General features: G+C 60.7%; 2 protein-coding genes across 4 annotated transcripts; one reads left to right on the top strand and one right to left on the bottom strand.

Moving 5' to 3' along the window:
• The first annotated feature begins 375 nt into the window (after positions 1-375).
• On the top strand, positions 376-3,377 carry LOC128911763 (mitochondrial uncoupling protein 3-like). 2 transcript variants are annotated; one of them, XM_054208234.1, is made up of 7 exons: positions 376-493; positions 805-943; positions 1,090-1,300; positions 1,714-1,911; positions 2,333-2,434; positions 2,513-2,693; positions 2,898-3,377. In XM_054208234.1, exons 2-7 carry the CDS (start codon positions 818-820, stop codon positions 3,001-3,003), a joined length of 924 nt encoding a protein of 307 aa, XP_054064209.1. In that variant the 5' UTR covers positions 376-493; positions 805-817; the 3' UTR covers positions 3,004-3,377. The 2 variants fall into 2 exon arrangements, with proteins under 2 accessions (XP_054064209.1, XP_054063532.1); XM_054207557.1 differs by lacking the exon at positions 376-493 and having other exon boundaries at positions 2,333-2,693.
• Positions 3,378-6,800: 3,423 nt separating this feature from the next.
• On the bottom strand, positions 6,801-12,074 carry DNAJB13 (DnaJ heat shock protein family (Hsp40) member B13). Of its 2 annotated transcripts, XM_054209560.1 has the most exons (8): positions 11,837-12,015; positions 11,482-11,585; positions 11,020-11,181; positions 10,360-10,517; positions 8,343-8,456; positions 7,777-7,890; positions 7,603-7,679; positions 6,801-7,054 (listed from the first exon to the last, which is right to left on the bottom strand). In XM_054209560.1, exons 1-8 carry the CDS (start codon positions 11,902-11,904, stop codon positions 6,901-6,903), a joined length of 951 nt encoding a protein of 316 aa, XP_054065535.1. In that variant the 5' UTR covers positions 11,905-12,015; the 3' UTR covers positions 6,801-6,900. The 2 variants fall into 2 exon arrangements, with proteins under 2 accessions (XP_054065535.1, XP_054066402.1); XM_054210427.1 differs by lacking the exons at positions 6,801-7,054; positions 7,603-7,679; positions 7,777-7,890; positions 8,343-8,456; positions 10,360-10,517 and adding an exon at positions 10,771-10,908 and having other exon boundaries at positions 11,837-12,074.
• Positions 12,075-12,098: the final 24 nt, after the last annotated feature.

Genomic DNA, 12,098 nt, shown 5'->3' with positions numbered 1-12,098 from the left:
GGGGGCGGGGGGGCACAAAGTTCTGCCCTGCCCCAAACCGCTCGCTTCTAAAGCCTCGGGCAAGTGTTTTCTGCATCTCCACCTTCCCAGAGCGCGTTTAGGTTAAAAATCCAAATTACTGCCCCATCCCTAAGGTCCCAGCGGCCACCAAACAGGCAGGGCCACGCTGTCGGGGGCTACTGCCCCAAAGCTTCGCTCCGATGGGTGCTGGTGGTCCAGGCAGGACCCCCCCACACGCCCCCATGCCGGCACCCTGAGGGGGAGCAGAGGGCTGAAACGCCGCCTCCCCGTCACGGGTGTTGGGTGACCCCGCTCTCATCGACTCAAATGCCACCGGGGGAACTGGGTTACACTGTCACCCGATCCCCGCGGCCGCTGGAATGTCCTCCCCGGTGCTATTTAAGGTGGGGGCCAAGGAGCCGGCTCTCAGGTTGATGGTTGCACAGAGAGGGGTGTAAGGCCGGAGCAGGGACACGGTGCTGAGGTCCCAACGGTGAGGCCACGGGGGACCCAGCCCCGGGCAAGTCATCGTGGGAGGAGAAGTTTTCACCGAGCGCCCCCATTTTGGCCAGGGTGTGGGGGGGGTGGGCAAGCCCCGGGCTGAGTGAGGAAGCCCCGTGCCTCAGTTTCCCCAGGGATGCAGGCGAGGAAACAGGGCAGGATTTGGCTTTCAGGGCTGTCCAAAGCCAGCCAGAGCCACTACGGCACATGGTCACCTCTGTCCCTATGCCGGACTCCTGTTTGAATCTCCATCCAACGCAGCATCCCGGCTCCTCCCCAAACCACCCCCCTCTTTCCTTCCAGCCCCTCTGCCACGATGGTGGGTCTGAAACCCCCTGAAGTGCCCCCAACAGCCGCCGTGAAGTTCATCAGCGCGGGGACAGCCGCCTGCATCGCCGACCTCTGCACCTTCCCCCTGGACACCGCCAAAGTGCGGCTGCAGGTACGATCCACCAGCCCCCCAAAATCCCACGGGTGGAGGGAACACCCCACAACAGCCAGACCCCCGCCCCCGTGCCGGCTCCACTCCGGAGTTGGTGGCGTTTTGGGGGAGGCGGAGGGCAGGGTGACGCGGTCGGCATCCCGTAGATCCAGGGCGAGGTGCGGATCCCCCGGAGCACCAGCGCCGTGGAGTACCGGGGTGTTTTGGGGACGCTGAGCACCATGGTGAGGACGGAGGGACCCCGCAGCCTCTACAGCGGGCTGGCGGCTGGGCTGCAGCGGCAGATGAGCTTCGCCTCCATCCGCATCGGGCTCTACGACTCGGTGAAGCAGCTCTACACCCCTAAGGGCGCTGAGAGTGAGTGTCGACGCGATCAGGACCCCCCCGCACCGTCCCCGTCCCTGCGCGCACCCCCGTCCCAATGCACGACCCTCTCCCGGAGGGGCACAACCCACCACGATGGCAAACAGCCCACCCCGGGGTGAACAACCCACCCTGGTGTGCACAACCCCCAAGCTGCGCCCCCCCCACTAAGCACCCCACAACCCCTGGCTGCTCACCCTGGGGTCCCCACGCAGCCAGGGGTCCCCGCGGGGCTGGGGGGTCCCCATGCAGCCAGGGGTCCCCGCGGGGTTGGTGGTCCCCACGCAGGCAGGGATCCTTGCAGGGCTGGGTGTCCCCATACAGCCAGGGGTCCCCGCAGGGCTGGGTGTCCCCACACAGCTGGGGGTCCCCACAGAGCCGGGGGTCCCAGCGCCTGCCCTCTCCAGGCACAGGGCTGGCGGCGCGGGTGCTGGCGGGCTGCACCACGGGGGCGGTGGCGGTGGCGTGCGCCCAACCCACCGACGTGGTCAAGGTACGGTTCCAGGCCAACGGGGCGATGCCGGAGAGTGCCCGGAGGTACAGCGGCACCGTGGATGCCTACCGCACCATCGCCAGGGAGGAGGGCGTCCGTGGGCTCTGGAGAGGTAGGGGCAGATGGGGACAAGAATGGGAATGAGGACAGGGATGGGATGGGATGGGGATGCGTTGGGGACAGGCATGGGATGGGAATGGGAACAGAAATGGGAAAAGAGATGGGAATGGGGATGAGGAAAGGTACAAGCATGGGAATGGGGACAGGGATGGGATGGGAATGGGAACAGGAATGGGGATGAGGAAGGGGACAGGGATGGAGACAGGGATGGGATGGGAATAGGAATGGGAATTGGAATAGAAATGGGAACAGCAGTAGTAATGGGGATGGGAATGGGGATAAGGAAGGGAACAGGGATGGAGACAGGGATGGGATGGGGACAGGAGTGAGGAAAGCAGGGCTGGAGCACCCATCCGGGATGCTCCAGGAGGGGATGTGACCACCATCCTCGATACCACCCCCCTCCTGCACAGGGACGCTGCCTAACATCGCCCGCAATGCCATCGTCAACTGCGGGGAGCTCGTCACCTACGACCTCATTAAGGACGCGCTGCTGCGGACGCAGCTGATGACAGGTAAGGATGGTACCAGGGGGACGCGGCTGGGTGCCATCCCCGTCCCTGCAACCCTCAACCCCTGGGTCTGCCCCACAGACAACATCCCCTGCCACTTCGTGGCCGCCTTTGGGGCCGGCTTCTGCGCCACGGTGGTGGCGTCGCCAGTGGACGTGGTGAAGACGCGGTACATGAACGCCGGTCCCGGGCAGTACCGGAACGCGCTCAGCTGCCTCCTCGCCCTGCTCATGCAGGACGGCCTCGCCGGCTTCTACAAGGGGTGAGTTTGGGGAAGCCCCGCTGAGCACCGGCCAACTCAGTGCACAGACACTGGGGTGGACCGGCTCCGCTTGACACCACGGCATTGCCCGGCACACCACGCGTGTCCTAACCCGTGTGCCGCCACCGGGGCACCAGGCAGGGCTTTGGGGACCGCGGGGATGTCCCCGCGATGTCCCCTCCAGCGCTGCTCTTCCCGGCATAGGTTCGTCCCCTCCTTCCTGCGGCTCGGCTCCTGGAACGTGGTGATGTTCATCTCCTACGAGCAGCTGCAACGCGTCGCGGTGCTGGCCCGGACGCCCCAATCCTGACCCCCCCACACACCCCGGCCTTTCTCGTCAGCGTTGGCGAGACACAAGAGTAAATTATATTAATTGCTGGAGCGGCGGGGGAGCAGCGACACCCCCAGCCCAACGGGGAAACCCCGAGAGGGACCGGCGAGACAGGAGGAGAAACGACGCTGTTTGCAGAGAAACGTGGGAGAATGGAGGTGTTCAGAGAGGAGTTTAGGGAGGAAGAAAAACGCATTTGTAGGTTTTTTCCAGCCGGGAAGAGCTTCCCGGCAGTGGTGGGAACAAGGCGAGCAGTGCGGGCAGGCGGGACCGAGTCGAGGGCTGGGGGATGTGGTGATTCCTGATATTCCTTACCGACGCTTCCAATAAACCGCCCCTGTGGGGTCTGATCGCAGCAGTCTGATTGCCTTTTTTTTTGGGAGGGATTTAGGGTCGTTCCCCCGACCCTGGGGGTGCCACTGGAAAAGGCAAACCAGGCCTTATCCGAAAGCTTCCCCGAGTGTCATGTGCCATCGGGGATCAGCTTTAGCAGAGATTATTTCTGTGATTAGGAAAAATAAAAAGCATCAAGCTGGGCATGTGGGTTCATGGCCACACATTCCACTTGTGGGTGCAAAGAGCCGAGAGCCGCTGCCCCCCCTCCATGTGGGAGGCACCCCCAGCACCAAGGAGGGTGGGGCACGCAGCCTTGGTGCCATGGTGATGGTCTCCCCCAACCCTTCACGGTGGGGACCCTCACCTGTGTTCAACCTGCCGCTACCGGGTCTCGAACCGACGTTTCCCCCTCCCTCCCGTCGCCGCCGGGTCTCGAACCGGCGACCCCCAGCGTTCCCACCTGCCGCCTCCGGGTCTCGAACCCGGGGCCTCCCGCCCCGGGGAGGAGCGGCCGCGCTGGTAAGAGCCGGGGCCTCGCGGCCCCTCCGCATTACCGGCCCCGCGGCAGCAGGTGAGTCCCCGGGCTCTGCTGGGGACCCCCATCCCCAGGGAACCCCCCCATCCCTTCCCGGGCTCTGCTGGGGATCCCCAACAGCCCTGAGTGGGGTGCACGCAGGGGGTCCCCCCCTGCCCCAAGCCCCCCCATGCAGTGGGGTGGGTGCAGGGGTGCCTGGCCACCCCCCCCCACCCCCCAATCCCTGCAGCTGGGGATCCCAACCTGCATCCTCCCACCTCCTGGGGGGGCCACGGCACCCACGGCAGGCAGTTCCCACCCCTCTCCTTGCCCCAGGACTGGCGTGAGCCTGAGTTGTCACCCACTGCCACCACCGCTTTCCATGGACTGGGAGAACTGGGAAGCAGCCTCGCAAAACACCTGGGATGCGCAGGACACCGTCAGGGAAGGCCGAAGCCCCCGAGGTACCGCAGTGCTCCCAAAAATGTGGGTGAAAGCCGGCAGAGCTGGCGTGATGCCTGGGGTGCCCGTTTTCCCCACCACCAGCCCCAGCGGCAGGGAACGGACACCCCATGGGGGTCCCAGCCTCTGGGGAGCGGGATGAGGTTGAGCTGGGACGGGGAAGGGCTGGGGCCCCATGCCGTCGATCTGGAAGTCCCAGCGGAGAAAGGAAGAGGGTGAGGAGGCCAAAGGAGGGATCCTGCTCCCTCTGTGCCCTCGGCTTGGTGTCACCCAGCTCTGATGCCACAGAGGGGAGATGAAACGAGGATTGTCCCCCATGCTGTTCCTGAAAAGGCTGGGGGGGTGTAACGGGTGAAAAACGGGACGTGTGGAGGCTGCGTGGATGTGAAGTGGTGGCGACAGTCACAGCAGCCAAGCGAGCTGCGCGCGGACCCTCTGAAACATTGATTGGTGCCTCGGCCAGAGCCCCGGCTCTCCTGAACATGACAAACCCCCTCAATTTTTGTCCCCTGCTGCACCCAACCCCTTCTCGCTCCTCTCTGCCGGCCGCCCCCACCACGGCTGGGTTCAAGCCTCACGCGATGCCCCCGATGGCCACCGTGAAGTTCGTTGGGGCTGGGATGGCTGCCTGATCTCATCACCTTCCCCTTGGACACGGCCAAAGCGCTGCTGCAGATGAGCCGGGCTCCCCTGCCCTCCACCCCCAACATCCCGCAGCCCCGGGCTGGGGGGGGGGTGTCTGTGGTTACGTAAATCCTCTTCACCCCATTTTCTCCCCACACAGATTCAGGGGGAGGCGAAGCTCACGGGTCAGGCGCAGTACAAGGGGGTCTTCGGCACCATCACCACCGTGGGGAGGACAGAGGGACTCCGCAGCCTCTACAGGGGGCTGGTGGCCGGGCTGCAGTGGCAGATGACCTTCACCTCCCTCCGCCTCAGGCTGTACGACTGGGAGAAGCAGCCCCACACCAAAGGGTCACAACATAAGTCCCTGGACGGGGGGCGGGGGGGGTTGTCCTGCTGGGCAGCCCCTCCATGGGCACCAAAACTGCGCAGGATCGGGGTTTAGTCCTGATAAGAGTTGCAACTGGGTGATGGAAGCACTTCATGGGGGGATGGGTGATTTATATTTTTAAATATTCTTCTTTCCGCTCCCCACCTTGCCCGTACTCTCTCCAGGCGCCGGGCTGGGGAGCTGGCTGGTGGCTGGCTGCACCACGGGGGCCATGGTGGTGGCCTCCCCCCAGACAACAGACGCGGTGAAGGTGCGGTTCCAAACTGTCAGGGAGGGTGGTCGGTGTTACCAGGGCTCCGTAGATGGCCACAGGACCATCGCCAAGCAGGAGGGTGTCCATGGGTTGTGCAGAGGTGGGTGCAGCCCCCAGGGAGCACACTAGGATGGCTCCGGCACCGTGGCCCTGAATGCTCTGGTCCACGCAGGACCGTCCCCCAACAGCACTCGCAGCGCCATAGTGAACTGCGCTGAGCTACGATCTCACCCAGGTGAGACCTACGATCCCACCCAGGACACGCTGCTCCAATCCCACCTCAGGCGGGGGGGGGGGGCCCCAGCTCTGCTGTGGAGGCACGGCCAGGGCTGCGGCCGATTTCCATCGCGAGCATCCACCCCGTGTAGGGAGGGAGCCCCTGGGTTGTGTCCCTAAAATAATCCAGGCTCATAAATCCCACCACAGCTCTTTCTGGTCAGAAAGCGTCCCCTGCCACTTCACCTCTGCCTTCAGGGACACTTTCTGGGCCACACTCATTGTCTCCCCCGTGGACGTGGTGAAGACGAGGTACATGAACGCTGCTCCAGGCCAGTACAGGAGTGTCGGGAGCTGTGCCCTCACCCTGCTGAGAAATGAGGAGCTCGAGGCTTTCTACAAGGGGTGAGTAGGGGTTTGCCACCCTTTTCTCTCCTCTTCCAAAACGTAGGCACTTCTGGGGTGGAGGCACCATCGCTCTGGGATGGCATGTGATGACCTTGGCTGCTGCGGGAGGTTCGTGCCCTCGTTCCTGCAACTCGGCTCCTGGAACACCGTGACGTTGGTCACCTACGAGCAGCTGAAACGGGGCCTGATGGCCACGCGTGGCTGGTAGGATGTCCCCTCCTGAGCCCAACGCTGCCATCACCACCTTCCCGGTGGTGCCTCGCTCGCAGACACTGAAGGGGATCACATCTGCGAGGCGCCCACCAAGGAGAAAGCTGTAGTGCGTGCAGCAAGAATTTGAGTAAATCTTGTGGTCTTCTCTTCCCTGGTTTTGGTCTTTCACTCATCACCCTGCGCACAGTCACCCCCAAACCATCACTGTTGCCACGCACATGACAGTACTCCAACCCCCCCAAAATCTTCCATCTCCCTCCGCATCGCTGTGGTGCTGCTGCCATGGGGTGGCAGCTATGGAGAAGAGTCTGGAAAGCAACACGGATCCAAGTTCCCAGGGGAAACAGCCTCAAGGGTGCTGTGTTTTAGGGTGCTCGGTGCTGGGAACAACCTCTGCCCGGTCACAGGGCCAGCCCCAGAGCTTTATTGGTGGGAGAAGAGCGGGAAGGTTGTTGTCCCCTAGGACAGGAGAGCGCTTTTCAAGAGCAGTTTCTTGTCACGCGTGAGCTTCTTGGGAAAGCAGATGTTGAAATATATGTGGAGGTCACCCTTGCGCCGGGGGTCCTGGAGCAGCGGCATCCCCTCCCCTGGCACCACTTTACAGTATTTGGGGCTGCAAAGCAAAGGAAGGGGCTGAGGAGCTGCAGGATGATCCTGACACGGGGGCCACCACACCGAGCCCCGACGTGCAGAGCCCCACGCATGCTTCTGAGCAGGTTTGTTAGGGCAGGTTTGCTCCTCCAGCTTCAACCGGTGGCCTGCCCTCCTCTTCCAGCCTTGTGTCCCCAGGGTTCCTTGCCCTGCAGGCTGTACCATCCAGCCCTCATCTCACCTCATCCCACCCACGCCAAGCCCTCTCCCTGCTTCTACCACCAGCAACACGGCCCCCAACCAGGCAAGTAGCTCACAGTGGGCAGTATCCGCCTCCTCCCAGCTAGAATTCCCAGCCCTGAACCTGCTGGAAAAGCTTTTGAAGCACACCAGTAATCCAGGCAATGGGGACGTGCTTGGGAAGTGCTGAGTTCTTGCCAAGGAGGAACAGGCCAACGCTGAAGTTCCTCCCAAACGCCCATTCACCTCCTTGGCCACCAAGCTCTGCAGAAAGGCCCTGTCTGACCACTTGAGCCCACCAGTACCGGTCTTTTGCCCCACGGCACTTACTCCACGATGTCGTTGATGGGGATGTTCAGCAGCCTCCCGTCCAGCGTCCTCACCTCCACCATGCAGCCAACCAGCGCCTGCAAGGCACAGAGAGCAGCACCCGGAGCTGCATTTACAGCCCCCGAGGGAAAACGTAAGCTGGGGCTGGCTCCGTCCCCTCGTTTGGCTCTTTACCTTTCCCAGGGGGATGGTGGCAACGTAAGCGAGGTTGTCGTTGTCTCTCTTAAACCTCGGGTGGATTTTCTCTTGGACGACGAAGGTGATGTCAGCTGGAATGACATTTGGGCCCTAAAAATCAAGGAAAACAATAAAGATACCTGGAAATGGTTTGGTGTAACCCCAATGATTTTACACAAGGAAAGGTGACACAAATGCCTGCCCCTTTGTTGCTCCTTTCAGCTGGCTACGGAGAAGGGAAAGGTATTTTCTTCCTTTAAGGAAAAAACAACAACAAAAAGAAGTCTTTGATAAGACTCACGCTAAGCCAAGGGAAATCAGACTGGGTTTCACAAAGGTGATGCCAGGCAAAAGAATCACTCTTTTCAATTAGTTTTTATCTATCCTAAGGAAAATCCAGGCAGGAAGGGCTCCTTAGAGTGTTTCTGAGAACAATAATTAGCCTGAATTAACCATTAGCCACACCACCAACTGCCCACAGCCTGCCGAAATAGGAAACCTGCAAAGAGCGTGTGGTCGGTTCTGAGGAAATCTGGCCCAGAACATCCCACCACCGTCATTACCTGGTCTCCTTCCTTCTCGAAGGTGATCCTAGTGCCCTGCTTCCACCCCGGCTGCACGTCGATCGTTAAGATCTTATCTCTGATAGTACTGGTTTGACCATCTTCATTCATCACCTGGAGGGTGGATGGAAGGAATTAGAAGAGCTGGGTCCTGTCCGGAGAGGTGGGTCTGAGACCAGGTGGGAGCTCAGCTCTGCTCTGTCATCAGAGCAGCCAGCACCAGGTGCTGGAGTCCATCCATGGCAGCGGTGAGCCCCCAGATGGATCACGAGCCTGCGGTGACAGACACAGTCCCACACACGGGGCAGGCACACCCTGGGCAGCTACCCAGTCTGTCATAGAATCGGAGAATGGTTTAGGTGGGAAGGGACCTTTAAAGCCCATCTAGTCCAACCCCCCTGCCATGGGCAGGGACATCTTCAACTGGAACAGGTTGCTCCAAGCCCCGTCCAACCTGGTCTGGAATGTTTCCAGGGATGGGGCATCTCCCACCTCTCTGGGCAACCTGGGCCAGGGGCTCACCACCCTCACAGACAAGAATTTCTGCCTCAGATCTCAGCTCAGTCTCCCCTCTTGCAGTGGAAACCCCTTCCCCCTCGTCCCATGGCTCCCCTCCCTCATCCAGAGTCCCTCCCCAGCTTTCCTGGAGCCCCTTGAGGGACTGGAAGGGGCTCCAAGGTCTCCCTGGAGCCTTCTCTTCTCCAGGCTGAACCCCCCCAACTCTCTCAGCCCGTCCTCCCAGCAGAGGGGCTCCAGCCCTCCCAGCATCTCCAGGGCCTCCTCTGGCCCCGCTCCAGCAGCTCCGTGTCTCTCCTGTGCTGAGGCCCCAGAGCTGGAGGCAGCACTGCAGGGGGGTCTCCCCCGAGCGGAGCAGAGGGGCAGAATCCCCCCCCTCGCCCTGCTGCCCACGCTGCTGGGGATGCAGCCCAGGCTGCGGGGAGCTTTCTGGGCTGCCAGCGCACATTGCTGGCTCATCCAGCTCTCCATCCACCTGTACCCCTAAGTCCTTCTCCACAGTGACATCCCCTTTAGGGGGATGTCAGCCCCCTAAGGGACAACACCAAGAGGTGATCTATGACACTGAGGTGCCCAAAGAGAGGGGTTTTTAACCGCACTGCTCATCCAGCTGCATGCAAGGTGGCAGAGAGGAGAGCAAGGACAGCTCACACTACTCAGCAAAGTGGCTGCGGGAACAAGTTGGGACAGATCAAGTAGGAGAAACTCAGGGCTGGAACCAGAAGATCGGGACAGTGAAAGGGGTGGGGGGCGTGGATACAGGTCACTGAGAGCAGAAAGAAGACACAGCCCCATGTGAAAGTGAAACCAGGGGGAGCCCGGGAAATGCTGTGCTCCTCCATTCCTCTCTGAAATCAGTCCTTCCTTTCCATGAGCTTTCACATCACCCCTTATGTTGCATTCATAGAATCATAAAATGGTTTGGGTTGGAAGTGACCTTAAAGACCATCCAGTGCCACCCCCCTGTCCTGGGCAGGGACATCTCCCACTAGACCAGGTTGCTCCAAGCCCCGGCCAACCTGGCCTTGAACCCCTCCAGGGATGGGGCAGCCACAGCTTCTCTGGGCAACCTGGGCCAGGGAATCACCACCCTCAGAGTGAAAAACGTCTTCCTATATCTAACCTAAATCTCTCCTCTTCTAGTTTGAAACCATTACCCCTTGTCCTATCACAACATGCTCTTGTAAAAAGTCCCTCTCCAGCTTTCTTGTAGGCCCCCTTCAGATACTGGAAAGCTGCAATAAGGTCTCCCCGGAGCCTTCTCTTCTCCAGGCTGAAACATTCCCTTTCCCAAGCCCAGAGAGGAAGGTACCAGTTCAAATCCTGCCAGCATTTGTGCTGGGTTTGGTTCAGATCCCTCCCCGCAGCACAAACATGGTGCCATGGGCTGCCGAGCCCCCTGAGTGGGACCAGCCCCAAAGTCTCAGGCTCTGCTGCCAACTCTCCTCTCCGAGAGGAGAGTCCAGCCCAAAATTCTCCCCTTCGCCCCCACTGCCCCTACCCTGCGGGAGATCTTAATCTTCTTGGTGCAGCCGTAGAACAGGTCTTCAAGGGAGAGGTAGAGATCCCGCACAATCGGGGGGTCTTGCTTCATTGCTCCTCGTCCTCGCAGCCCTCCAAAGGGCAGGATCAACTCCGAGCCATCCTCAGCAAAGAACTCTGCGTGAGAGAGCAGAGATGGGGTCACCTCACTCGGATCCGAGGTCGGGGGAGTCCCCTGGGGTCTGCTTATCATAGAAGCTGAGCACCCCAAATATGCCACCCAAAAACCTCCCACCTGCTTCTGCCTGGGACCACCTTCCTCCTCCAGCTGAAATGTTTGCTTTTTTCCGTAAGCGTGTTTATCTTGCTTACATGTTAACGGCAGTCTCGCCAACCTGACCCCTCTTTTTGATGGAAATCCTCCAAGAAAAGGGTCACAACAATAGCTGGGGAGAGCTGACAGCTTGAACATGCACTCCCAAGCCTCTCGCCCACCTGAAACTGGGGGAAGTCAGGATCTAACCTCCAAGCACTGGGGACCAGCAGCACCAGAGGGACCTGGAAGTAGCTGGGCAGGGAAACATTCCCATAAAGCATTAAGCTCAGAGCTGGCAGTGGCCATGGCATCACAGTAGCCACAGATGAAACCCTGGGACACTCCCAGACCCCCTCCATCTACCTGCAAAGGGGTTGTCTCCACCAAAGAACTCCCTGAAGACTTTGTCGGGGTTGTTGTGAAACACGTAGCCAACGGTCCAGGGGTTCTCGCCACCGAACTCCAAGGGAATGCCGCCTTTGAGCCCCTCTTCTCCAAACTTGTCGTAGATGCCTTTCTTCATGGCTTAGGGAAGAAGGAGGAGTTGGGAATGGGTCTCCCATGCTGGGGAAGAGCCTGAGATCCAGGCTTTGCTTAGGTGGAGGCTGGAGGAGATTCCCTGCCACCTCGAGAACAAATTGGGACGGAAGCAGGAATACGTGCCAGCAATCGGCCTGGCTATCGGTCACAGAGCTGATGCCACCTCCCTGGGTGTGCCAGTGGGTTCAGAGCTCAGCACGCTCCCCGCAGAGCTGAGACGCTTCAGCCCCTCTCCAGCACCTCCCGCCCCTAAAATTCGTGGAAGAGAACTGTATCCCCACTTACGATCGCTGAGCACATCGTAGGCCTCCGCCAGCTGCCGGAACCTCTTCGGTGCCCAGGGCTCCTTGCATTTTAAAGGATGGTTCTTCAAGGCCAGTTTCCGATAGCTACGAAGGGAAAGGAAAGGAGGACCCAGCCTCGCAGCCATCCCCGGGGTGCCAGGACACCCCCAATCCCAGGCCACTCCCTCACAGCTTCTCCCAGCCCCTTTTTTCCCCCCTCAGGCCCCTGCTGTGGGAAGCAGGGGGAGGCAAAGGGCAGCCATGGACAGGGCCTCCCCGACTTCCGACACCTCCCGCCCCGCCAGGACGCTCCCCCACCCCGGGGCTCCCCTCGCAAAGCCGAGGCCGCCCCTCACGCCTTCTTGATGTCGGCGTCCGTGGCGCCGCGGCCCAGCTCCAGCACGGCGTAGTAGTCCTGCCCCATGGCGGCCGCCTCCCCCGTTGCTATGGTCACCGCGTCCGAGAGGCACTTCCGGTCTCTGCCGCGCGGAGCACCATGGGAAGTGTAGTTCTTCCGGACCACTTCCGGACTCCGGCCAATCCCTCACACCAAACCACTACAACTTTTGTTATTTTTTATTGTTTTTTTTAATAATTTTTCTTGGAAAATTTCTTTTC

Source organism: Rissa tridactyla, chromosome 1 (assembly GCF_028500815.1).
Source record: "Rissa tridactyla isolate bRisTri1 chromosome 1, bRisTri1.patW.cur.20221130, whole genome shotgun sequence".
Lineage (NCBI taxonomy): Eukaryota > Metazoa > Chordata > Aves > Charadriiformes > Laridae > Rissa > Rissa tridactyla.
The sequence above is the reverse complement of the archived record's forward strand: the minus strand, read 5'-3'. Positions and strand labels throughout refer to the sequence as shown.